Here is a 27,169-nt window from a genome sequence, read left to right on the forward strand (position 1 = left end):
CCTTACCACCCACTCTGCCCCCTCCCTCTCCCCCCTACCACCTCAATACCCAGCAGAAACTATTTTGCCCTTATCTCTAATTTTGTTGTAGAGAGAGTATAAGCAATAATAGGAAGGAACAAGGGATTTTGCTAGTTGAGATAAGGATAGCTATACAGGGCATTGACTCACATTGATTTCCTGTGCATGTGTGTTACCTTCTAGGTTAATTCTTTTTGATCTAACCTTTTCTCTAGTTCCTGGTCCCCTTTTCCTATTGGCCTCAGTTGCTTTTAAGGTATCTGCTTTAGTTTCTCTGCGTTAAGGGCAACAAATGCTAGCTAATTTTTTAGGTGTCTTACCTATCCTCATCCCTCCCTTGTGTGCTCTCGCTTTTATCATGTGCTCAAAGTCCAATCCCATTGTTGTGTTTGCCCTTGATCTAGTGTCCACATATGAGGGAGAACATATGATTTTTGGTCTTTTGGGCCAGGCTAACCTCACTCAGAATGATGTTCTGCAATTCCATCCATTTACCAGCGAATGATAACATTTCGTTCTTCTTCATGGCTGCATAAAAGTCCACTGTGTATAGATACCACATTTTCTTAATTCATTCGTTGGTGGTGGGGCATCTTGGCTGTTTCCATAACTTGGCTATTGTGGGTAGTGCCGCAATAAACATGGGTGTGCAGGTGCCTCTGGAGTAACCTGTGTCACAGTCTTTTGGGTATATCCCCAAGACTGGTATTGCTGGATCAAATGGTAGATCAATGTCTAGCTTTTTAAGTAGCCTCCAAGGAGCCATGTGTTTTTGAAACTGCATGCAACATGAAAGTTTTTCCTAGCCATACCCCTTTTAATGAGATTTTGTGTAATGTTTGGTGTTCTCTGGGTAATAGAGCTTCTCCATATTTCTATCATCACCTTTATTGCTTATTACAATTTTCTATTTGCTGTCTCTATAGACTGTGAATAGAGCTCCTCGTATTCATCTTTGTATTGTTGGCCATTATACTGTACCATAATTTTCTTTACATTTTATTTTGAGGTAATTTTAGATTCAAAAACTGGAAAAGTTGAAAAAAATGAAAATAAATGATCCAAAATCTATATGACCACTTAACTTCTCAAATTAGGAAATCCAGTATGCTCAATGATTGTAGCATCTTTGATTGGCCTAGCTAATGGTAATCAGCACAAAGGCACTGAAAAGACGGTAGAAAAATTGCAGGTGACTTTAAAAATGTGATGTAACTTTAAAAATTCAAATTAAAGGGCAAGGAGGTGTGCCTCAAATGTGTGTAGCTCTTGGATAGCAAGTACAAAGCCCAGAATTAACACTCCAGTAGGATAACAAAAGCAAATTAAAAAATGTAAAGCAACTGAAGTGTGAGTAGGTTTTCAGTTATTGGTCACAGGACACGGGACACTTAATTATTTCTGGCTGTGAAGTCACTGCTCATATGTTTTTTGGTAAGTCACTTGAGTTCTCTGCCTCCATCTGTAATAGGAGAGGGTTGGACAAATTCTAAAAATCCCATTCAGCTGAGAGGTGCTAGCATTCTGTAAACCAAGGTTCAATTCATTCTGTCCAATGACTGTTTTCCTAACCATCTACCCTGTTCATTTTTAGATGACACTGCAGAGTACGCTGAGAGGTTTGTGGATGAAAGTGAGGGATATCTGGTAGATATTCATGACTTTTCTTCAGTTAGCAATGCACGTGTCAGAAAGCATTTTCCAGAGACTTGGATTTGGCTAGACACAAATATGGGGTAAAAATTTATGAAGTTCTTTTTTCATATAGGTTTTTCTTAGTGTATATTTTAAGTAGATATTGCCCTCTTTCTAATGCTTAAGTAGAGATTTAGTGTGAAGGTGAACTAATTAGACTAACAGGTTTTTATTTCAGAATGATGTTGATAGAATTTCACTATATTATTTAGTAAAGCCATGTTGAGACTGGAAGGAGAGTGTCACCAGAGAAAAGATAGGCCTTCTTAAGTGAAGGATGATTTCAAATTCCTTGAAGGCTCATGACTCTTACTGGGGGACAAATGTTTGGAGTACATTTGTTGCCATGGAGTAGGAAGCAGTCCCCCTTATCTCCTGTACTTTGTGGCAGTGCTGTTAAGTGAACCCCAGTCTTTAGAACATTCTATGAGCCACAGGGAGAAGAGGTGTGGGTTGTGGAAGGAATTCAGTTTAGTTCATAAACCCTGGGTTGCTTGATAATTGATCAGATTCTAGTTGGTGAAATCTACACAGTATTTTATAGTTAGCCATGTATCAATACTAGAAATAATATGTGAGTCAAATTTCAAAAATATCCCAGCATTGACAGGAATACAGACAGAACACTTGTTTTTTAATTGCAAATTGAGGGAACAAAATTGAAGTTTGAAAATATGTATTTATTCCTTATCCAAAAGTTTTGAACACATTAGCTATTCTGAAGATATAAACATTGTAGAAAGAGTTTATTGGAATATGGGTTAATACACAGCTTTATGACCTCATGCCCTATGAGAAATTAGGATCTACTTTCTTATGCAGAATGATTATTAAATTATATGTGTAATTCACATAGAAAGTTAAAATTCACCCAAAAATATTATAGGCTTTGTTGACTTACTTTGAAATGTGTTAGTTGTTGGTTTTATACTTTTTATGTTTATCTTGACTTCAGATCCAAGATTTACCAAGAATTTGAAGTTACTGTACCTGATTCTATCACTTCCTGGGTAGCTACTGCCTTTGTGATCTCTGAAGACTTAGGTCTTGGCCTAACAGCAGCTCCAGTGGAGGTAGGTAGCATCTTGAAGGGTTTCTCACTAACGTTACAGTGCCATTAGGCTAAGAAAGTTTCAGCTACTCAACAGATTTTCTAAAAACTGATTGCTTTTGATGCTTATTGTACTTTAGAAATTCTTTGGTTTTTACTTCTCATCTGTTTTAAATTTTAGAATCAAAGTGTAATGAATTGGGACATGGGCTATGTCCATAATGTAATTTGGATAGAAAAGCTTATTATTGATCTGATGTAAAATCTTCCAATGGCTCGAAGAGGGAGAAAGTATTTCCATGGTCCTTAAAGGACAAGTGGAGCTTCTTAAGATGTCCCTCTAGCCGACATTCCTTAATATTTCTTTGGTCAAATGGCACCACATCTTGTTTCCAGCTACTTTTTTGTTCTTTTGTGGTATGGGGGTTTGGACTCAGGGCCTTGTGCTGACTAGGCAGGCACTCTGCCACTTGAGTAACATGCCTGGCCTTTGTTTCCTGCTAGTAAAAGGAATATAACACCATGAGTGGCCTTACACCAATACCTCTCACTTCTGCTACATGTCAAGCCCCCTACTTAAAACACATATTTTGTGTGACATCTTTGCCAGCCAAGAATACAGTTCATAGAAAGTATCACATATTTTCCAAAAAGTAATATGATGCTATAAATAAAACTCTAGGGGAAATAAAAAGGAAGAAATATACAGTAACTTAATCTGTATTTTCAATTGAAGTAATCAGACATTGTTGCTCTAGGTGCAGTGGTATATTTAAATGTTTATGCCATTCATAGACTCATCCTCTGTATAATACCTATAAATGTGGTTTGATATACAGGTGTTGTTTCAGTAACTCAGACATCTTGGGTGATGCTACCTGCAGGGATGTATATTTCTGCAGTGGTGAACAGCTTTCAGCAAAATTGCAAGCAAAACAATGTGCAATCTTCTCTTGATTGACAAAATAGTTGTAGTTGTGAAAAATTCAACATATATTAAGAAATGCTTTGGTTTTATATATAAATTGGAGTTATATTATAAGATCAGGTCATTTTAAGCAGTTACTTTACATGAATCTAAAGAAACTTTCAAGAATGATGAGGAACTTGAGATAATTCTTCACTGTTTGGGACAATCCTGAGTATAGCAGACCTTTACCCACTGTCAATAGCAACTTGCAGTCATTGTGACAATGTAACATGTCTTGTCTGCAAATGGTCGCATAAACCTGTAGAGGGCATTTTTACCCCCAGTGACACCTTTGGCCTAAGCACATGTGTGTGTATACATGTAGAAGGGAGTGAGCAGAACATCCCTGTGCCGGCCACATTGAGATCTCCCACACTATTTGATTGGGCAGGGATTTTAAAGCAGATTATGGGGTCAATACATTGCAACAGAGGAGCAACTTGCTTTGTGTCAGACAGGTTGGGATCCAGTTCTGGTCCCTTATTGGAAGGTAATATGAGTTTGTACTGTTACAGACTCAACTTCAGTTTTCTTCTGAAGTTGCAATGCTATGTGAGATAATTTATGAAGAACCTGGTTCCTGGTAGGTTCTTAATACAGTGTGTTGGTTATTATGTAAAGTAGTAAATCATGTGCAGTTATTCATTTGGAATTAAGTTGTTCCTTGGTTTCTGTTGATAGTCAAGTGTACATATCATGGTGGAATTATAAACTTCAGAGGCTTTGTGAGGATTGAATATAATATGAAGCACTTTTACTTATAAATACATGTGCTTATTGTGTTCTTTACAGCTACAAGCCTTCCAACCATTTTTCATTTTCTTGAATCTCCCCTACTCTGTTATCAGAGGTGAAGAATTTGCCTTGGAAGTAACCATATTCAATTATTTGAAGGATGCCACTGAGGTAACATATTCAAGATTTGTTGACTACTTGCACTTCAGGGGAAAACAGGAAGGGATGGGGTGCTGTGCTTGGCATTTGATACATTGTTTCTAAGCATTTGATACATCGCTGGGAGACTGAAAGCAGATGTACTTTGTTGATTTCTTTTGCTTATTAAGGTCTAGTGATCTCCTTATTAAGTCTACCCATTCTCATCTCAGTTTTCCAGCTCCAGTCCTCTCCCTTCCTAAATTCTCGGAGGCCCCCTGTTTCTCTGTGCTGCCTCCCTGCATTTCCTCCTGATGTGCCACATCTAGAATGTGCTGCCCCTTCTCCCTGCCAGTCTGTGCCTGCTGCAGTTGTTATGAATTTATTCCTTCAACACTTGCAGTTCCAATGCCTTCCTGAGGAGCCTCATCCATCCTATAGTTCACAGTCCCCATGGTTGTACTGTGTAGGATACAATTTAGGATTCATTTTGTGAGTCATGTGCCTTGCCATCTCCTTAGCTAGTCAGTTCCCTGGGAGGCAGGGATTAGGCCCATTGTTTCTGTTGTCTTCTTAGTGTTGTTAACCAAATGCTTGTTTCCCTGGAAGTAACCAATTAACCTAATGGTTATTTTGCATAATTAAGGATGTGCAATTAACTTTATTGCATGAAATGTCGTATTTTAAGTACTTATATTATAGAGGTATGTCTTTATTTATTTTTGTTTCTTGGTGCTGGAGTTCAAACTCTGAACTTTGCTTATCTAAGGACATATTCCACCACCAAGCTACAGCCCTAGTCTTAGTTTTTTAGTTTTCTTCTTAGGTGCAGGTCCTTATGCATGCTAGGAATGTGCTATACCACTTGAGCCATGCCTTTATTTTTCTCTTTTCTAGATAGGGACATGTGTTTTTTGCCCAGCTTGGCCTTATACCATTACCTTCTTGTCCTCGCCTCTCAAGTAGCTGGGATTCAGAAGTGTCCAGCTTTTAGTTTTTAATTGTACATTTTTAATATAGTTGTCATGGTCCAGTGTAATAAGCAAAACATCTGGAGTCACAGGCCCAGTGTCCACTCTATCATTCATAGAAAATCATTTAATTATTATTTCCTTATCTACAAAATGGGAATCACAATTTTTATCTACACAAAAGTCTTTACAGAAACAGATGAGAAAATAACTTGGAAAACAGTTCATCAAATGTATGTTCTAGAAAAATACTATTCTTTATTTTTAATAGAAAACTAACAGGTTTTGTTATTATTAAGGCCAAACAAGACTTTAAACCAATTAAAACTTATTTATTTAGCATAAAGTTACTTTCATGTTGGTCTACGATTTTAGCAAATACATTTCTGGCCATAAAGACACAGCGTTTGGAGTTTAAAATTGTCACACTGAAGATTCCATACATAAAATCCCATTTGTTTCTGTAATAGTGTTTTAAATAATCAAATTAAAATAGTTACACTATCTAGAATAAAATGACATTAAAATTCATATTTAAAGCATTTGTAAATAAAATATTATCCTGAGAATTATAATTCTATTAAGCTTGAATTTGATATAAAGTATAATGACTAAATAACAGTAGTAATTTATAATGAAAATGAGTGAGCAGTCAAAAGTACTCTAAAAAGAGAGTACTTTTTTCAATTACTTTGAAATTGGTGTGCAAGTATAGTAAAATAATTTCTTTGTATGAAGACACAAAGTTTGGAGTAAAAATTGCCCCAATGCAAGATTATATCCTCCAATTATCTATGTAATAGTGGATTAAATAATGCAGTTAAAATAGTTACACTATCTAGAATTAAATGAAAATATAGTAGAAAAGAAATAAAATAATAAGATTCATATTTAAATCATGTATTTATAAAATACTATTCTAGCACTTATACTTCGATTAAGCTTGAATTTGATGTAAAATGTAATGACTAAATCACAGTATTAATTTGAAATGAAAATGAGACAGAAGTCAAAGGTATTCTGAAAAGAGATCTTACTTTCACATTGGTCTGTAATTATAGTAAATAAATTTCTTGGCATGAAGTCAAAAACTTTGGAGTTTAAAATTGCAAGACTATATCCATAATACTCCAATTATTATTTATGTAATAGTGGGTTAAATAATGAAGTTAAAAGAGTTACAGTATCCAGAATAAAATGATAATACAATAAGATTAATATTTAAATCATCTTTTTATAAAATACTGTCCTGAGTCTTATACTTTGCTAAGCTTGAGTTTGATGTAAAGGATAATGACTAAATAACAGTGGTAATTTACAATGAAGATGAGAGAGAAGTCAAAAGTACTTTGATAAGAGATCTTAGTTTCACTTTAGTCTACAATTACAGTACATTTTTTGGCATAAGGACAACAGTCTTTGGAGTTGAAAATAGCCCAGCTGTAAACTTACATACGCAAAACTCCAAATATTATTTATGTCATATGAGATTAGATAATCAAATGAAAATAGCTATACTACCTAGAATAAAATGAACATCTAATGTACTATCAAAATATGAGAATGGAAATAAAATAAAAAGATTCATATTTATATTGTCTATTAAAACATACTATTCTGAGAATTAAAATTCTATTAATCCTCAATTGAACATAAAGAATAATGACTAATGTACAGTACAAATTAACAGTAGTAATTTAAATTGAAATAGAAGTCAAAAGTGCTTTGAAAAGAGATCAAAATATTGCCATGTTTCTTCTTGTAGTTCTAGATCTTCAGTACCGGGAAGTTTAAAGGTAGGATTGACCTTGAAGAAAACTCAGTTCTACTTTGAGAATGTGTATGCAGCAGGGACATCCAGTTCTTGAGGGAAGTTAATTGGGGACAGCCCTGGGTGAAGAGACATTTCTCACTGGAATGGAGGATGTGGTGGGTCAGGGAAACCCCTTGGTGTAAAATGATCTGAGGAAGCTGCAGACATCTTGTCTGGAGGAGGTGGTGGAAAAGGTGGGCCTCTTCTGAGAAAATGGCTCCTGGGATCCATTGGGAGCACTGCCCTTGGTGGTACAAAATGGTGAGGAGCTCCAAACATACTTCCTGGGAGAGGTGGTGGAAAAGGCAGCCCTCTTCTCAGGAAGTTGCTCCTGGGATCCCCTGGGAACACTGGACTTCGGACAGGAGGAACACAACCAGGGCCCAGTGTTGGGCCACCAGGTGGAAAAGGCTCTCTAGCATATGCTGCATGTGAAATATCAAATGCATAAGGATCTTCTACTATTTCAAATTCTGAGTTCATTTTGATGAATTTTTGTCTTTCCCTGGCATTTAACCATTGTAAGATAGTTGAGTTGTTTTTCAGAATTCTGGGCTACCAGCCAATTTAAATGAGCTTTTTTCTGATAGTAAAGAGTTCGCTTTTGATAATAACGGTTGATTCTCTCTAAGTTTTCTTCAAGCTCTCTGGCTACCTTTTTACAGGTCTCCAGCTCTTCAGCTGCATGGCTGGTCTTTTCTTGTGCTTGGGAAAGTTTCTTCTCTGTCTCTAGCCGGTAATGATCCTCTGCCATGAATTTCATGCAGTATATCATTCTCTTTTCTTCATGCAGTTCAGCGGTGGTCTTAAGATTCTGCTGAAGCTTCTGATTCTCAATTTCAAACCATGTCTTCTCTGCCTGTACTGTGGCTTGTCTAGTCTGGAGATTTTTAATATGTTTTGTGAAGTCTTCCTTTATTGTGTCTACTTCACCCAACTGAGTATAAACTGTTGTCTTCTGTTTCATCAGTTCACTCACTGGCTCCTTCCACACTTGTGCTTCTTGTGAAAGCTGCTTGCAGCTTTCCTGAAGCTGGGCATTTTCCTTCCAAACATCTCTTACTGAGTCCTTCAGATGTGCTGCATTGTTTTGAAGTATTCTTAAGGTTGTTTTGGCATTAAGTACGTTGGATTCCAGAGATTTTGATTTATCTTCTAGGGCCAGTATTAGTTTTGACATTTCCTTCATCAATTCAACTTGTTTAGAACGTTTAGATTTCTCTGCTTTCAGCTGTTTTTCTAGAAGGAGGACTTCATCAAGTTTAGACTTGGATCTTTTCAGCTGTTCACAGGCTGCCTTCAGCATCTGTGCTTCCATTGAGCACATCTCAAAGCTGGCCTCTCTTGAAGATGACATGAAGGCATCACACTGTTTTTCCACAAGGTTAACTTCTTCAAGTAGCCTCATTTCTTTTAATGAGTCCAGAAAGTTCTGTGGCCAGATTTGTTTCTCCTCTCACATAATGTTGGTTTCTAAGTCACTGAAAACTTCTCCACAAAAGCAATAGAATTGAAAAAAGTCCAGTAATTGCTACATATAGCAGCAGTTCCCACAGAAAATCACGGGGCTTTCATCTAATTTCTTCAGGGTTTGTTGTCACAACCCTGAAAATGTCCTTTAGGACCAGCCCCAAGTATGGCTAAGCAACAGCCTTGGGCCCATCCATGGCTCCGAGGCTGCTCTGGCTGTTGCTAAGACCAGGCTGAGCCTCAAAAGGCAACAAACCCTCAAAAGTTATGCCTGGAACCCTAAGGTTCACCTCACAGCTGGAGCAGACCACTGTGGAGCTGACTGTGGAGGGGGATGGTGTGGGGTGTTTGACATCCAGTTCACTCCCCCCACAGCAGAGGAGTTTTACCCCTTCCTTAAACTTTACATAGTATTGGTCAGATCTGGCCAGGAGGTCCCCCTCTCTTTTGTAAAATGGACAAAGATTTCTCAGATGTCTTAAAGCTCATCTAGGCACCCTCATTATAGAACCTAAGAAAAATACTGCTAGTGATGAGAATAGCAACTTTGGCATAATTTACAAAGTTTGTAATCACAATACAACTCAGGACTAATGTCACACTTTTTCTAGAATAATTTTTCACAGATCTCAATGGATATAACACGTTGTTCTGTTTGACTGGTATTTTTCTTTTTTTTTTATTCATAAGAAGAGGGGGTCATTTTTCCCCCCTACCTCCACTCCCTCCCTTTCCCCCCCACCCCTCGATACCCGGCAGAAACTGTTTTGCCCTTATCTCTAATTTTGTTGTAGAGAGAGTATAAGCAATAATAGGAAGGACCAAATGTTTTTGCTAGTAGAGATAAGGATAGCTATACAGGGAGTTGACTCACATTGATTTCCTGTGCATGTGTGTTACCTTCTAGGTTAATTCTTCTTGATCTAACCTTTTCTCTAGTCTGGTCCCCATCAGCTATTGGTCTCAGTTGCTTTAAAGTATCTGCTTTAGATTCTCTGTGTTGAGAGCAACAAATGCTATCTAGTTTTTTAGGTGTCTTACCTATCCTCATACCTCCCTTGTGTGCTCTCGCTTTATCAAGTGATCAAAGTCCAATCCCCTTGTTGTGTTTGCCCTCGATCTAATGTCCACATATGAGGGAGAACATACGACTTTTGGTCTTTTGGGCCAGGCTGACCTCACTCAGATTTCCTGGACTTCCATGGTGTTTGTTGTTATCTCCCCTTTTGCATTCCTAATTCTACTAATTTGGGTTTTTTCTCTCCTCATTTTAGTCAGGTTTGCCAGGGGTCTGTCGATCTTGCTTAATTTTTCAAAGAACCAACTTTTCGTTTCATTAATTCTTTGTATGGTTTTTTTGGTTTCTGTTTCTTTGATTTCAGCTCTTATTTTTATTATTTCTCTCCTTGTATTTGTTTTGGGATTTGCTTGTTCTTGTTTTTCTAGGAGTTTGAGATGTATCATTAGGTCATTGATTTGGGATCTTTCAGTCTTTTTAATATATGCACTCATGGGTATAAACTTTCCTCTCAGGCTGCCTTTGCTGTGTCCCATAGGTTCCGGTAGATTGTGTTTTCATTTTCATTGACTTCCAGGAACTTTTTAATTTCCTCTTGTATTTCATCAATGACCCATTGTTCATTAAGCAATAAGGTATTCAGTTTCCAGCTGTTTGCATGTTTTTTGTCTTTACTTTTGTTGTTGAGTTCTAGTTTTATTGCATTGTGATCAGATAGAATGCATAGCTATTTTCTTATATTTGCTGAGGCTTGCTTTGTGCCCTAGCATATGATCTATTTTGGAGAAGGTTGTATGGGTTGCTGAGAAGAATGTATATTGTGTAGAAGTTGGATGAAATGTTCTGTAGGTATCAATACATCCATTTGATCTATGGTATATTTTAGATCTTGGATTTCTTTATTGATTTTTTTGTTTGGATGACGTATCTATTGATGATAATGAGGTGTTAAAGTCTCCCAGGACCACTGTGTTGGAATTAATAGATGCTTTTATGTCCTTCAGTGTATGTTTGATGAAATTGGGTGCGTTGACATTGGATGCATATAGGTTGATAATTGTTATTTCCTTTTGGTCTGTTTCCCCTTTTATTAGCATGGAATGTCCTCCTTTATCTCGTTTGAGCAATGTAGGTTTGAAGTCTACTCTGTCCGAGATAAGTATTGCTACTCCTGCCTGTTTTCGGGGCCATTGGCTTGGTAAATCTTCTTCCAGTATTTCATCATAAGCCTATGCTTATTTCTGTTGATGAGATGGGTCTCCTGTAAACAACAGATTGTTGGATCTTTCTTTTTCATCCCATTTCTCAAACAGTGTCTTTTGATGGGGGAATTAATCTGTGAACATTAAGTGTTAGTATTGATAGGTATGTGGTCATTCCTGTCATTTAGTTGTCTTAGTTGTTTGAAGGTTTGATTGTGTGTACCTAACTTGATGTTACTCTTTACTTTCTTGCTTTTTCTTTTCCTGTAGTTTGGTGCTGCCTGCCCTTTCATGGTTATGTTGGGTTTCACTTTCTGTGTGCAGAATCCCTTGACGAATCATTTGTAGTCGTGGCTTTGTGGTCACATATTGTTGTAGTTTCTGCTTCTCATGGAAGATTTTTATTGCTCCATCTATTTTGAATGATAGTTTTGCTGGGTAGAGTATCCTGGCGTTGAAGTTATTTTTGTTCAGTGCCCGGAAGATCTCACCCAAAGCTCTTCTTGCTTTTAATGTTTCTTTTGAGAAGTCTGCTGTGATTTTGATGGATTTACCTTTGTATGTTAGTTGGTTTTTCTCTCTTACAGCCTTCAGTATTCTTTCCCTAGTTTCTGTACTTGTTGTTTTAATGATGTTATGCTGTGGAGTCGTTCTATTTTGATATGGTCTGTGTGGTGTTCTGGAGGCCTCTTGCGTCTGTATGGGAATATTTTTCTCTAGTTTCGGGAAATTTTTTGTTATTATTTTGTTGAATATATTACGCATTCCCTTTGCTTGCACCTCTTCTCCTTCTTCAATGCCCATGATTCTCAGGTTTGGTCTTTTGATGGAGTCGGGGAGTTCTTGAATTTTCATTTCACAGGTCTTGAGTTTTTTACTAATAGTTCTTCGGTTTTTCCTTTAATTACCATTTCATCTTTGAGTTCTGAGATTGTGTCTTCTGTTTGTTCTATTCTGCTGGATTGGCCTTCCATTTTGTTTTGAAATTCTGTTTCGTTCTTTTTTCTGAGGTTTTCCATATCCTGAGTTTCTTCCTCTTCAGTGTTGTCTATTTTTGTCCTGAGTTCATTTATCGCTTTATTAATCGTGTTCTTTGTTTCACTTTGGTGTTTATACAGTGGTTCTATGGTTTCTTTTATTTCTTCTTGTGCTTTTTCAAATTCTCTATTTTTTTGTCTTGGAATTTCTTGACTGTCTCCTGTACATTTTGGTTGATCATATCCGGTATCATCTCTATAAAATTCTCATTGATTACCTGTATTATTTCTTCTTTTAGATTTTTCTTGTGGCCTTCGTTTGGTTCTTTGGCATAGTTTATCTTCATTTTTTTGGAGTTTGGATCTGAGTATTTGTTTTGTTCATTTCCCTCTGGTTCCTGTACTAATTTTTTGCTGTGGGGAAACTGGTTTTCATGTTTTTTCTGTCTTCCTGTCATTGCCCTTGGTGATGTTATTGTGCCTGTACTGTGTGCAGTTAAGTATTTTCTAGCTTGTTTTAATAACAATGGTTCTGTTTGGAATGGAAGGGTGAGAGGAGATGGAAAGCAAAGAAGTTAAAGCAAAAGGGAAAAACAAGTAGAAAAAAACAAAACAAACAACTAAAAATGTTTCAAAGGTATAAACCGGGAGAGATAGTGTACTAATCAACAGTAAGCTGAACAGGCATTAGACAGATGGAGTGAGGATTGATAATAAAAATAAATAAATAAATGAAAAAAAAATCTCCAAGTGCAAATGCAATAAAGTTTCAGTCTTAATAATTTTGGTGTTTGTCCCTCAGCCTTCAGTCCTGGAGATGGGGTCTCAGAAGTAGTTCTGTCATTGTCTCATCAAAGGGGAACAAAACAAAACAAAACAAAACAGCACAAAACAAAAAAAAAACCCACAAAGTGTGCCAAGTTTGAATGCAATACAGTTTCAGTAAGTTTTTCAGCATGCATTTGTAGTTTGGTTGTTGTCTCATCAAAGGTAGGGAGAGTAAAAAGGAGTCTGGAGAAAGTTCTGTGAATGGCTATCTGAGGCTGTGGCTCAGCTGCCCACTGCTGTCAGCCTCCTGTTGCTGGAGGCTTTATTTATGCCGATCTCTGGCATGAACTTAACACTCACCTAGCTCCTCAGGTTTTGTTTATCCAGAGTTCTCCTGGGCGTGATGCCACTGCTACAAGGTTTCCCCTTTCCAAGCACACTGGGGGGGGGGTAACACCGCACCAGCTTTCTCAGGCCAGCTTGTTTATGTGGGAAGTAGGTCTTCCCCCCTCTCCTGTGGAGTTTTCCTTCCACCACCACTTTTACAAGCTTTCCCACTACTGGTTGCTGGGTGTGTGCTGCCGCTCCTGCCTTCTCCAGCTGGCTTGTGAGGGATTTCCCCTCCTCTCCTCTTCAGTGCTCAGGGTGCCCCGCCCTCTTTGCTATGTGTCTTTTTTGTTGTTATTGCTTATTATTCAGGTTCTCTTTTTTCCCTGGGTGTGGTGTCAGTCTTTCTAGGGGTATGCTGAGCTGGCCTAGGGTTGTCTGTGGGAGTACCGCTTAGCTTATCTTGTTGTCTGTGTCTTCCCTGGCCATCTGGGCGCTTCTGTCTGACTGGTATTTTTCCAATGTGAGCAGTGTCTCGTAGGATGGCAGTTTAATCATGAGGAAGATGATAACAATATTTGAAATAACTTTTCTCAGCACCACCTTATCACTCAATGACTTTGCATAAACAGATAATTTGGTGTTATTGATAGAAGTAGAAACAGAGGTGGACAGTGTTTTTTCCATAGCTAGGGTGCAGTCACATGCTTGTAATCCCAGCAATTGAGAGGCTGAGGCAGGAGGATCCAGGGTAGCCTGGGATACAGAACTAGAGCCTGTCTTCATCGAAAAAAGAAATCGTGCCTTTTCTCCATGTTTCTTGTGGGGGAATGGGATACTCTATAAAAGAACATTTTTCCTGAATCCCTTTCTTCTCCTTTTGGCCAAGTCTTTACCTCATCTTTTTCTAGTCTTTATCCTCACAGATTAACAGGAGTTAGAGTGGTGGCAATACTTCACAAAGAGCATTTATTAAATAAAACCTTTTATTTTGTTTTCTTCCAGGTTAAGGTAATCATTGATAAAAGTGACAGATTTGATATTCTAATGACTTCAAATGAAATCAATGCCACAGACCACCAGCAGACCATTCTTGTTCCCAGTGAGGATGGGGCCACTGTTCTCTTCCCTGTCAAGCCCACACATCTGGGGGAAATTCCTATCACAGTCATAGCTGTGTCACCCACTGCTTCTGATGCTATCACCCAGAAGATTTTAGTAAAGGTAAATATTTAGAGTCTTAAATGAATAAAATGGAAATGCATAATTGAAAAGCAAACAGAAGATGCTTCTTATCTCCACTAAGTCTGTTGACAAGCCTAATAGGTCGTTTTCTCCATCTTTCTTGTAATGCATAGTTGTTTTCTTATCTGCATGTGAAGATATAACAGGTATATATTTTAGAAATAGTTGCCATTTTTCTTTTAAAATTTAATTGGGAGTGTGAGTTTAGAGACTATCAAGTCTTTTGTAGTCATTTACATCTACATACTGTGTTACATGCAATCCTATAAATCATGAAGTTGATTAGCAGATATGAGATTTTGCAATTCCTTAGTGCAGGTAAACTAAATGTTGTAGACTTTTTTTGAGAAGACATTCAGATAAAATATTAATTATTTCCTTTCCTCATAGGCTGAAGGTATAGAAAAATCATATTCACATTCCATGTTATTAGACTTGACTGACAACAAAATCCAAACTACCCAGAAGACTTTCAGTTTCTTGTTTCCTCCTGATACAGTGCATGGCAGTGAAAGATTTCAGATCTCTGTAATAGGTAAGATAGAGTGTATCACTAACTACTGGTTTATTTGTAGGTGATTATATACATACGTGTGTGTGTGTGTGTGTGTGTGTGTGTGTATTTATATGTGTATATTCTTATTTATATCTGAGAGATCATGAAAGCTTTTAGTTGTTCCTAAGTGTTGACTGCAGTAGATAAGTTAGCAAATTATGGTATCCCAACTAGTTCTTCTCAATCTTCAATGTGCATATGAATTGTCTGCAGAATCTTTTTGGTTTGTTTGTTTTTTGTTTTTTCAGACAGGGTCTTGCTAAGTAGCCCAGGGTGGCCTCATACTCTTGATCATCCTGCCTTAGCCTCCTGAGTGTTAGAATTACAGGCAAGTGCCAGCACATCCAGTCTTGGATTCTTACTTAAAAGCAAATTTTGGCTTATATAGGGCTGTGGTGGGGCCTGAGATTCTGCATTTCTTCCTTTCTTTTTTTTTTTTTTTTTGATTGTACTGGGGTTTGAATTCAGGGTCTCATGCTTGTTAGGCAGGTGCTGTACCACTGAAGCCATACTCCCAGTTCATTTTGCTTTACTTATTTTTTAATAGGGTCTCACATTTGTGCCCAGGTCAGTCTGGAGTGTGATCCTTCTAGTTACACTTCTTGTACAGCTGAGATGACAGTTGCTTTCTAACACACCTATGTTTTATTGGTTGAGTTGGTTCTTGTGAACATTTTGCCCAGGCTGGCCTGGATCTCTGCCTCCCATGTAGCTAGGATTATAGGCATGAGACAGTGGGCTCAGTTGAATTCTGCGTTTCTAACAAGCTCCCAGGTGATGGTGAGTCCTTGGTAGGCAGACCCCATTTCCGTAGCAAGACCCCACTAAACTGTGGCCAGAGGGAAGGATCATTTCTCTATATATTGTATTTAGGTGATTTTTTGGCAATACTTGGGTTTGAACTCAGAGTCACATGCTTGCTGGACAGGTACTCTACCACTTGAGCCACTCACCAGTCCCTGAAGGAACATTTCTAAGAACAGAGCAAGCACAAACATCTAGGCTCTACTCCAAATCTACTGAATTAAAATTTCTTGGGCTATGTAGGGCAGGTACATTCTGCAAAGGTTCCTCGAATTATTTTGACCACTGCCTATGTGGTTCTCTGTGCAGTTTATAAGTAAGCTTTACAATAGTAAACTACCCATGAACTTTAGTTACTTCTCTTAGTTACCTTCCAGTTAGCTAAAATACTTCTGAATTACACATAGCTCTTATGCAGTGGTGTCTTAGACATACATAAATGTGGATTTATTATGAGGAATTTGCTCCTGTGATTCTGGAGCCTGAGGAGTCCCATGATCTTCTTTTGCAAGCTGGAGACTCAGGAAAGCCAGTGGTGTCATTCAGAATGAGTCTGAAGGCCTGAGGCCCATGAGAGCTGATGACGTAAATCTCAGTCCAAGGACAGAAGATGAGATGTGATGTTCCAGCTCATGTAGTGAGGCAGGCAAAAGGGACAAACCCCTCCTCTCCTCCTTTTGTTCTAGTCAGGCCTGCAATGTATAGGATAATGCCCATACATTTTTTTTTGTAGTGTTGGGGATCAAACCAAGGCCCTGTGAATACTATGAAAGTGCTGTGCCACTGAGTGACACCTCAGCCCTACCACACATATTTTTGAGGTCAGTCTGTTTTCCTAAGACTACTGACTCGAATGCTAATCTTAACCAGAAACCCTCATCAGTGTTTAATCTGGGCGCCTTAAAGTTCACTCGTGTTGATAGAAAAATTACCCATCATAAATGGTTTGTTTACAGAGTTGTGGTTTACAAATAACTGAAAAAAATATCTAAAATTAATGATGTCTAAACAGTTTAAGTCTTTAAGGTATCAGGAACCATGTCAATTTTTCAGAAGTCTTTCAAATATCACCTACAGGTGTCATGCTTTTTTTTTTTTATTAGAACTGCTAATAGACAGTCTTTATGGAGAGGACCTTATTGCTGCCTTAAGAATAATTTTTTGGGGGCTGTATTGGGGTTAGAACTCAGGGTCTCACATTTGCTAGGCAGGTGTTCTACCACTTCAGCTACTTGCCAGCCATTTTTAGTATTTTCAACTTAGGGTCTCTGAACTGTTTGCCTGGGCTATCTTTTAACCTCCTTATCTCTGCCTCCTGAATACCTAGGATTACAGACATGAACCTGTAATTCTTAAAAAGAATTAATAGGTGTTCTGTTTAGGAGAATAAATTCTGCTTTGACATCTTCACAGTGTTGTGATACTCGGGGAAACAGTTTATACACAACATAACACAGACATGCCTATGTGCATATATGTATATATGCATATATACACACACAAGGAAGAAGCCTTGAATTTTAAATACATCCATCACTCCTTACATATAAATCAGTGTATCTAGGTCATAGAAATAAGATGGGTACTGTGGCTCACACCTATAATCCTTGTTACCTGGTAGGCCGACCATCTCAACCAATAGCTGGGCATTGTTGCATGAGCTGATCATTCTAGTTATGAAGGAGTCTGAGATAGGGAGGATAAATGTTTCCATCCAGCCCAGGCAAAAAAGTCTGTATGACCCCATCTCAATGGAAAAACCTGGGTGTGGTAGCATATTCCTGTCATCCCAGCTATAGCAGGAAGTAGATTGCGGTCCCAGCAAAAAGCAGCTAGACCCTATCTCAAAAATAACCAGAGCAGAGCAATAGGGCTGGGAAGTGTGGCTCAAGTGGCAGAATGCCTAGCAAGCATGAAACTTTGAAGTCAAACCCTGGCACCACCAAAAAATTTTCAGTGAGGTTTAATATTAATGCTTGATTAAAAAGAATGCCTTATCAACTTTTACTTTCATATGGTACTCTAACAACCTATTGTGTAGCCAGAATGTGTGAATATAACCTCACTTCTGTGAATTCAGGGATCTGTTTATGTCACCATGAATATTAAAAACATAACCTTCAAAAAAGCCTTTGACATAATTCAACATCCATTCATGATAAAAACTGTTATGAAACTAGGAATAGAAGGAATGTACCTCAACACGATGAAAGTTATATATGACAAGCCTATTGTCAATATCATACCAAATGGAGAAAAAAATGAAACCATTTTCTCTAAAGTTAGGAATAAAACAAGGGTGTTCACTCTCTCCACTCTTATTCAACATAATCTTGCAATTTCTAGGCAGAGTAATAAGACAGGAAGAAGAAAAAAAGGAATACAAATATAACAGGAAGAAGTCAAAGTATCGTTTTTTTGCAGATGACATGATCTTATATCTAAAAGACCCAAAAAACTCCACCAAAAATCTCCTAGACAACAGAAACACCTGCACAAAGTACTAGAATGCAAAGTGAATTAAAAAAATTAGTAACCTTTCTATACACCATCAATGAGCAGACTGAGAAAGAATACAGGAAAACAATTCCATTTATAATAGCCTCTCAAAACCACCTTGAAATAACCTTAGCAAAGGATGTAAAAGGCCTCTACAGTAAAAACTATAAACCACTGAAGAAAGAAATTGAAGAAGAGTACAGAAGATGGAAAGATCTTCCATGCTCATGGATTGGCAGAATCAATATTGTGAAAATGGCTGTACTACCAAAATCAATCTACATGTTCAATGCAATTCAAAATTCCAATGTCATTCCAGTGACATTTATCAAGAAGATTGAAAAATCAACACTAAAGTTCATTTGGAAGCAGAAGAGATCACAAATAGCCAAGACACAAGTTTGAGCAAACAGAGCAACATTGGAGGTATCACAATACCCAACTTCAAACTATACTATGGAGCTATAGCAATGAAAACCATATGGTACTGCTGCAAAAATAGACAGGAATACCAGTGGAACAGAATGGAAGATCCACATATGAATTCACACTGTTACGCCCACTCGATTTTTGACAAAGGTGCTAAAAACATATGATGGAGAAATGACAGGCTCTTCAACAAATGTTGCTGGGAAAACTTGGTATCAGCATGCAGAAAACTGAAACAACTTCTATGTTTTTCACCCTGTTTAAGTATCAAAGCAGATTAAGGACTTTAATGTAAGGCCTGAAACTTTGAAGCTAGTGCAGGACAGAGCAGGGAATACACTTGAATTAATAAGCATAGGCAATGACTTTCTAAATAGAACTCAGATGGCTCAGCAGCTAAGAGAAAGGATTGACAAGTGGGACTCATGAAATGAAAACCTGCACAACAAAAGAAATGGTCACCAAATAGAAGAGGCTGGTCACAGAATAGGAGAAAATTTTTGCTAGCTATACATATGAAAAGGAATTAGTAACCAGAATATACAGGGAACTGAAAAAACTAAACTCCCCAAAAGTTGATGACCCACTGAAATTGGCACATGAACCAAACAGAGCCTTTTCAAAGGAAGCAATCCAAACGGACCAAAACACATGAAAAAATGCTCAACATTCCTGGCCAGAAAGGAAATGCAAATCAAAACCATGTTAAGATTCTATTTCACTCCTGTTAGAATGGCTACCATCAAGAACACAAACAACAAATGTTGGCAAGGATGTGGGGAAAAGGAAGCCTCAGACCCTGTAGGTGGGAATGTAAATTAGTATAACCACTGTGGAGTACAGTACAGAGGGTCCTCAAAAAACTGAAAGTAGAATTACAATATGATCCAGCAATACCACTGCTAAGGATATACCTGGAGGAATGTATGTCAGGTTACAACAAAGACACCTGCACACCCATGTTTATTTCAATCACAATAGCTAAGGGATGCAAACAGCCAAGGTGTCCCACTAGTGATGAATGGATTAAGAAAATATGGTATTTATACACAATGGAGTTTTACTCAGCCATAAAGAAGAGTGAGATTTTGTCATTTGCAGGTAATGGATGGAGCTGGAGTGAAATAAGCCAGGTTCAGATAGCCAAAGGCTGCATGTTTTCTCTCATATGTGGAATACAGACCTACTATAAATACAGCAATGTTATGAAAAACAGATTATGCTAAGAAGAGGTCACATATGAGAAAGGAGGGTAAAAGAAGCAGTTAAGAAAGCAAATATGGTTGATGTATTTCCTATAAAAAATGAATAGAGAGAGATTCCAAGATGGCGACTAGAGGGAGGAAGCAGAAAATGTGCTTCCTAAAGTAAACTCTTGGAGAGACACTGGAGATACACCTGGCAGGAAAAACCACCAAAAAGAGGCAGAACTCCAACACCTCCACACCCCAGCCCACGCATAGCATCCCCACTCCACATTAAACAGAGAAACCAGGAGGGCTCCTGCGCCACCAGACACCAGTGCCTAACCTGCTTGGGAGAAGCAGACCACCAGGTGAGCTAAGAGGCACACGGTACTCCCACACACAACCCTGGGCCAGATCAGCATAGTCCCCTGGACAGACTGACCCCCACCCAGGGAAAAAAGAGAAAAAAACAAGCTGAATAATAAACAAGCAGCTGAAAAAAAAAGAAAGGTAGCAAAGAGGGCAGGGCACCCTGAGCTCCAGAGGGTGGGGGAGGGGCACTCCCTCGTGGAACTGTAAATAAACAAGCCCACTAGAGAAGCCAGGAATGACAGCACCCGCCCAGCAACCTTAGAGTGGGAAAGCTTGTAACAGTGACTGTCGTGAGGAGGGTTCCACTGGAGAGTGGGGGAGGGGTACTTCCCACGTGAACTGTAAATAAACATGCCGGCCAGAGTAGGCAGGTGTGGTGCCACCTCCCCCAGTGTGCTTGGAGAGGGGAAGGCTTGCAACAGCAGTGAAGTGTGGCACGCTGCACTGGAGAGTGGGGGAGGGGCACATCCCATGTGAACTCTAAATAAAAGAAAAAAACAGACTGCAATTGTAACAGGTGGGTAGGGCTGCATACTGGAGATTATGAAAGGGGCATGTGTCCAGGAGAACTCTCAATAAACAAAGCATGTGGCAGCAGATGACTGACAGTAGGAGGCAGGTGAGCCACAGCCTCAGGTAGACATTCACAAAGCTGGTGATCAGACAATGACAGAACTACTACTCAAACATCAACACCAGGACAGGGTAAGGGGGATTAAGGGAGGGAGTGTGGTGGGGGGAGTAAGACAGGGGGAAGAGGGAATGGGGGAGGAATGACCCAAACATTGAATGCACATATGAATAAAATTAAAATTAAAAAAAGGAGATAGGCCTACAGTTCTCCTTTTTTGAGGTGTCTTTGCCTGGTTTTGGGATAGGTGTAATACTAGTTTCATAAAATGTGTTGTTATCAGTTCTTCTTTAAAGGTCTGATAGAATTCAGCAGAGAATCCATCTGGTCCTGGACTTTTCTTTTTGGGGAGACTCTTGATTGCTGCTTCAATTTCATTTTGTGTCATAGGTCTATTCAGGTGATTAATTTCCTCTTGGTTCAGTTTTGGATGATCATATGTATCTAGAAATCTGTCCATTTCTTTTAGATTTTCAAATTTATTTGAATATAGGTTCTCAAAGTAGTCTCTGATGATTTCCTGGACTTCCATGGTGTTTGTTGTTATCTCCCCTTTTGCATTCCTAATTCTACTAATTTGGGTTTATTCTCTCCTCATTTTAGTCAGGTTTGCCAGGGGTCTATCGATCTTGTTTATTTTTTCAAAGAACCAACTTTTTGTTTCATTAATTCTTTGTATGGTTTTTTTGGTTTCTATTTCATTGATTTCAGCTCTTATTTTTATTATTTCTCTCCTTGTATTTGTTTTGGGATTTGCTTGTTCTTGTTTTTCTAGGAGTTGGAGATCTATCACTAGGTCATTGATTTGGGATCTTTCAGTCTTTTTAATATATGCACTCATGGCTATAAACTTTCCTCTCAGGACTGCCTTAGCTGTGTCCCATAGGTTCCGGTAGGTTGTGTTTTCATTTTCATTGACTTCCAGGAACTTTTTAATTTCCTCTTTTATTGCATCGATGGTCCATTCTTCATTAAGTAATGAGTTATTTAGTTTCCAGCTGTTTGCATGTTTTTTGTCTTTACTTTTGTTGTTGAGTTCTACTTTTACTGCATTGTGGTCAGATAGTATACACGGTATTATTTCTATTTTCTTATATTTGCTGAGGCTTGCTTTGTGCCCTAGGATATGATCTATTTTGGAGAAGGTTCCATGGGCTGCAGGGAAGAATGTATATTGTGTAGAGGTTGGATGAAATGTTCTGTAGACATCTACTAGGTCCACTTGATCTATTGCATATTTTAGTTCTTGGATTTCTTTATTGAGTTTTTGTTTGGATGACCTATCTATTGATGATAATGGAGTGTTAAAGTCTCCCACAACCACTGTGTTGGCGTTTATATATGCTTTTAGGTCTTTCAGGGTATGTTTGATGAAATTGGGTGCGTTGACATTGGGTGCGTACAGATTGATGATTATTATTTCCTTTTGGTCTATTTCCCCTTTTATTAGTATGGAATGTCCTTCTTTATCTCGTTTGATCAATGTAGGTTTGAATTCTACTTTGTCAGAGATAAGTATTGCTACTCCTGCTTGTTTTCGGGGGCCATTGGCTTGGTAAATCTTCTTCCAGCCTTTCATCCTAAGCATATGCTTATCTGTCGGTGAGATGAGTCTCCTGTAAGCAACAAATTGTTGGATCTTCTTTTTTAATCCATTTTGTCAAATGGTGTCTTTTGATGGGTGAATTAAGTCCATTAACATTAATCGTTAGTACTGATAGGTATGTGGTGATTCCTGCCATTTAGTTATCTTAGTTGTTTGAAGGTTTGATTGTGTGTAGCTAACTTGATGTTACTCTCTACTGTCTTGCTTTTTCTTATCCTGTGGTTTGGTGCTGCCTGCCTTTTCATGGTTAAGTCGGGTGTCACTTTCTGTGTGCAGGATCCCTTGCAGAATCTTTTGTAATGGTGGCTTTGTGGTCAAATATTGTTTTAGTTTCTGCTTATCATGGAAGACTTTTATTGCTCCATCTATTTTGAATGATAGCTTTGCTGGGTAGAGTATCCTGGGGGTGAAGTTATTTTCATTCAGTGCCCAGAAGATCTCACCCCATGCTCTTCTTGCTTTTAATGTTTCTGTTGAGAAGTCTGCTGTGATTTTGATGGGTTTACCTTTGTATGTTACTTGTTTTTTCTCTCTTACAGCCTTCAATATTCTTTCCTTAGTTTCTGAACTTGTTGTTTTAATGATGATATGTCGTGGAGTAGTTCTATTTTGATCTGGTCTGTTTGGTGTCCTGGAGGCCTCTTGCATCTGTATTGGAATATCTTTCTCTAGATTTGGGAAATTTTCCATTATTATTTTGTTGAATATATTACACATTCCCTTCGCTTGCACCTCTTGTTCTTTGATGTCTATGATTCTCAAGTTTGGTCTTTTGATGGAGTCAGTGAGTTCTTGCATTTTCTTTTCACAGGTCTTGAGTTGTTTAATTAATAGTTCTTTGGTTTTTCCTTTAATTACCATTTCATCTTCAAGTTCTGAGATTCTGTTTTCTGTTTGTTCTATTCTGCTGGATTGGCCTTCCATTTTGTTTTGCAGTTCTGTTTTGTTCTTTTTTCTGAGGTTTTCCATATCCTGGCAGTTTTCCTCTTTAATGTTGTCTATTTTTGTCCTGAGTTCATTTATCCATTTATTCATTGTGTTCTCTCTTTCACTTTGGTGTTTATACAGTGCTTCTATGGTTTGCTTTATTTCTTCTTTTGCTTTTTCAAATTCTCTATTTTTGTTGTCTTGGAATTTCTTGAGTGTCTCCTGTACATTTTGGTTGACCCTATCAAGTATCATCTCTCTAAAATTCTCATTGAGTACTTGTAGTATGTCTTCTTTTAAATTATTCTTGTGGGCTCATTGGGTTCTTTGGCATAGTTTATCTTCATTTTGTTGGAGTCTGTATCTGAGGTTCTGTTCTCTTCATTCCCCTCTGGTTCCTGTTCTAATTTTTTGCTGTGGGGAAACTGTTTTCCCTGTTTTTTCTGTCTTCCCGTCATTGTCTTTCGTGTTTTTACTGTCCCTGTACTGTGTGCAATTAAGTATTTTCTAGCTTGTAACAATAACAATGGTAACATTTAGAATGGAAGGGTGAGCTGAAATGGAAAGCAAGAAGTTAAAGAAAAGGGGAAAACAAATATACAGACAACAGGGAGAAAGCAGAACAAGGTTTCAGATAAGAAAGTTTCAAAGGTATAAACAGGAAGCGTTAGTGTACTAATTGATAGGAAGCTGAACAGACATTAGAGAGACAGAGAGAAGATTGAAAATCAAAGATAAAAAAATAAAAAATAAGTAAATGAAAAAAATCTATATATAAAAATGAATTAAAATAAAATGGAAAATAGAAAATTAAAAAAAAAAACCAAAAAACTTCCAAGTTTATATGCAATGCAGTTTCAGTCTTAATAATTTGGGTGTCCTTCTCAGTCTGCAGTCCTGGAGATGGTGCCTCAGATGTTGTTCTGTAGTCTCATCAAAGGGGATGCATAAAGTAGAACAAAACTACACACACACACACACACACAATACAGTTTCAGTAAGTTTTTCGGCTTGCAGGTGTAATTCAGTTGTTCTCTCATCAAAGGTAGGGAGAAAAAGAAAAAAAAAGAGTCTGGAGACAGTTCTGAGGGTGGTATCTGCCGCTGTGGCTTGCCTGCCTGCTGCTCTCAGCCTGCTGTAGCTGGCGGCGCTATTTATGCAGATATCTGGGGTGAACTTAGCACTCACCTGGTCCCACAGGCTTTGTTTGTTCTGAGTTCTCCTGTGCGGGAGCCTCTGCTACAGGCTTTCCCCTTTCCAAGCACTGGGAAAGGTGACACTGCCCCCACGTTGTCAGGCCTGCGTGTTTATTTAAGTTCACGTGGGAGGTGGGTCTTCCCCCCTCTCCTGTGCAGTTTTCCTCCCACTGCCACTTTCACAAGCTTTCCTGCTCCTGCTTACTGGGTGGTGCTCCTGCTCCTTCTGGCCGCCATGCTTATTTACAGTTCACGTGGGAAGTGGGTCTTCCCTCCTCTCCTGTGGAGTTTTTCTCCCTCTGCCACTCTCACAAGCTTCCCTGCTCCTGGTTGCTGGGTGCATGCCCCGCTCCCGCCAGAGGCCGGCTTGTTTATTTACAGTCCTGGGAAGGATTCTCTTCCCCCAATCTTCAGCACTCAGGGTGCCCCACCCTCGTTCCAGCATGTCTTAATTGTTCTTATTGGTTATTACTCAGTTTCTCTTTTTTTCCCCGGTTGGAGGTCAGTCTGTCCAGGGGGCTATGCTGCTCTGGCCCAGGCTTGTCCGTGGGGGTACTGCGGTACTGCGAAGCTCACCTGGTCTGCGTCTTCCCAAGCCGTCTGTGTGCCGGCCACTGGCGGCCCGGGGGCCCTCCTCGTTTCTCCGTTTAACATGAGGTGGAGATCCTCTGCGTCGCCTGGAGATGTGGAGCGGTCAAAGTTATGCCCTTTCTCAGTGATTATGCCTGCAGAGTGTGTCTCCAGCGTCTCTCCAAGATTTCACTATAGGAGGCTCGCTTTTTGCTTCCTACCTCTAGCTGCCATCTTGGAATCCCCTTGTAAAAACTTTTGTGTGTGTCACAATTTTCCCCCAGCAGAGCAATAATAAAAACAGAAAAAAAATCCAACTGAACTAGTATTATTATAACCTCTATTTATTTCTCTGTGTAACTTTCAACAGTTTAAGACATGCATGGGATGGCTGCAGTCTATTTACATAAAGGAGGTCTTCCTCTCCTTTTTTTATTCATTTTGTTTTAGGATCTGATTTTAGATAGGTATTTGGACTAGGTATTTTAACTAGTAGTGGGGTTAAAACCAGAACTCAGCATTCATATTTCTGAATTTTATTTTTTTTCCTGACTTGTGGTGTTAGATATTGTGTGGAAGAGTCTTTTATTCAGCCTGGTCTCGAACTTGTGATCCTCTTGTCTCAGCTTCTGGAATGCTGGCATTACAAGTGTGCACCACCACACCCAGCTTTAGAAATGTTTTTTAAGCGTATCTCATTTAATTTTAGATTATTTCCTTTGAAAAATGTTCATAATTCTTTTTGATTCTGATATGCATTGAAATACCCGTGTTGGTTTTACTTTGTTATTGAGATCACATTGAAAAACACTATAATCTTTGTTGTCTTAGGAATTATTTCTCAATTAGTAAGAAATGAGCATAAAGTTCTGCTGATGTGGGAAATAATAATAATAAAATATTTTTTCCTGTATGAGAGTGTGATGATTCCTGATGGTAAATTCCTGAAATTTTAATGCTAGATTTAAACAAAAAATTTTTTTTGCCTAGTTTATGCCACATCTTTCACTGAGATGAAACTCTCCTAATTTAATACTCAGTCTTCAAGAAAGGACCCTACTTTGTTGTTGACCATGTCACATGGTTTGAAGTTTCCACTGTGTTCTGTTGCCTCAGTGACAGATGCTTCTGTATGCAGTGAAGACCTTTGCCATGGCAGGTAACAGTTACTGTACTGACAGAACTGATTTTTTTGTGTCTTCAGGAGATATTCTTGGTCCTTCCATCAATGGCTTAGCTTCACTGATTCGGATGCCTTATGGTTGTGGTGAACAGAACATGATAAACTTTGCTCCAAATATTTACATATTGGATTATCTGACCAAAAAGAAACAACTAACAGATAATGTAAAAGAAAAGGCCCTTTCATTTATGAGACAAGGTAAGCATTTTAGAAGTATTCTTTTATTTGTAAAAAGAATGTCCTGGGCAGGGGTTTGGCTCAAGTGGTGGAGCACCTGCCTAGCAAGCATGAGGTCCTAAGTTCAAACGCCAGTATTGCAAAAAAAAAAAAAAAAAAAGTTTGTCCTCGTTGTTAGCTGGGTTTGCTGTAGACGGTATTTTGCAATGGTTGTTGTCTCTGTATGTGATGGTGGGCTAGAAGGTATTGAGATGTGCTGGAACTGCAACCAATGGGAAGCTGTCCCCAGTCTTCCTGCAGCTAATGTTGACTAACTGCTGCAAGGTGTTTGTTAGTGATGGCTTAAACAGGTAGTTTCTGGAGAGTTTGATAATTATAACTCTTCGAAAATCTAAAGGATTGAGTGTTCATTTATTCACTTAGTGCCAGGTTGTTCTATCGCTGAGAAAACAGGAAGTCAGGGCCTTTCCTCTCAAGTAATTCACTGTCAGTGAAGACAGTGTCATGGACAAGGACTTTCTCAGTGCTATATAAATGTCCTGTAGATGGGCATTAGGGCAGACATGTTTATATGGGGGGGCCTGGTGTCCCTCAGAAAATGCCCCGACGATGATAATCCTACCCTGATTGC

At 38.6% G+C, this 27,169-nt stretch overlaps 1 protein-coding gene across 5 annotated transcripts in view; it reads left to right on the forward strand.

Annotated features, from left to right (window-relative positions):
• The window catches only part of Cd109 (CD109 molecule), a 254,922-nt gene that overhangs the window by 149,685 nt on the left and 78,068 nt on the right, over positions 1-27,169 (forward strand). For all 5 annotated transcript variants that reach the window (XM_074079282.1, XM_074079291.1, XM_074079280.1 and 2 more), the window contains 6 exons: positions 1,616-1,757; positions 2,672-2,789; positions 4,530-4,643; positions 14,162-14,380; positions 14,792-14,936; positions 26,383-26,559. In XM_074079282.1, coding sequence (XP_073935383.1) covers positions 1,616-1,757; positions 2,672-2,789; positions 4,530-4,643; positions 14,162-14,380; positions 14,792-14,936; positions 26,383-26,559 — 915 coding nt within the window. The remainder of the gene's footprint in view (positions 1-1,615; positions 1,758-2,671; positions 2,790-4,529; positions 4,644-14,161; positions 14,381-14,791; positions 14,937-26,382; positions 26,560-27,169) is intronic.

This window comes from Castor canadensis, chromosome 1 (genome assembly GCF_047511655.1).
Source record: "Castor canadensis chromosome 1, mCasCan1.hap1v2, whole genome shotgun sequence".
NCBI lineage: Eukaryota > Metazoa > Chordata > Mammalia > Rodentia > Castoridae > Castor > Castor canadensis.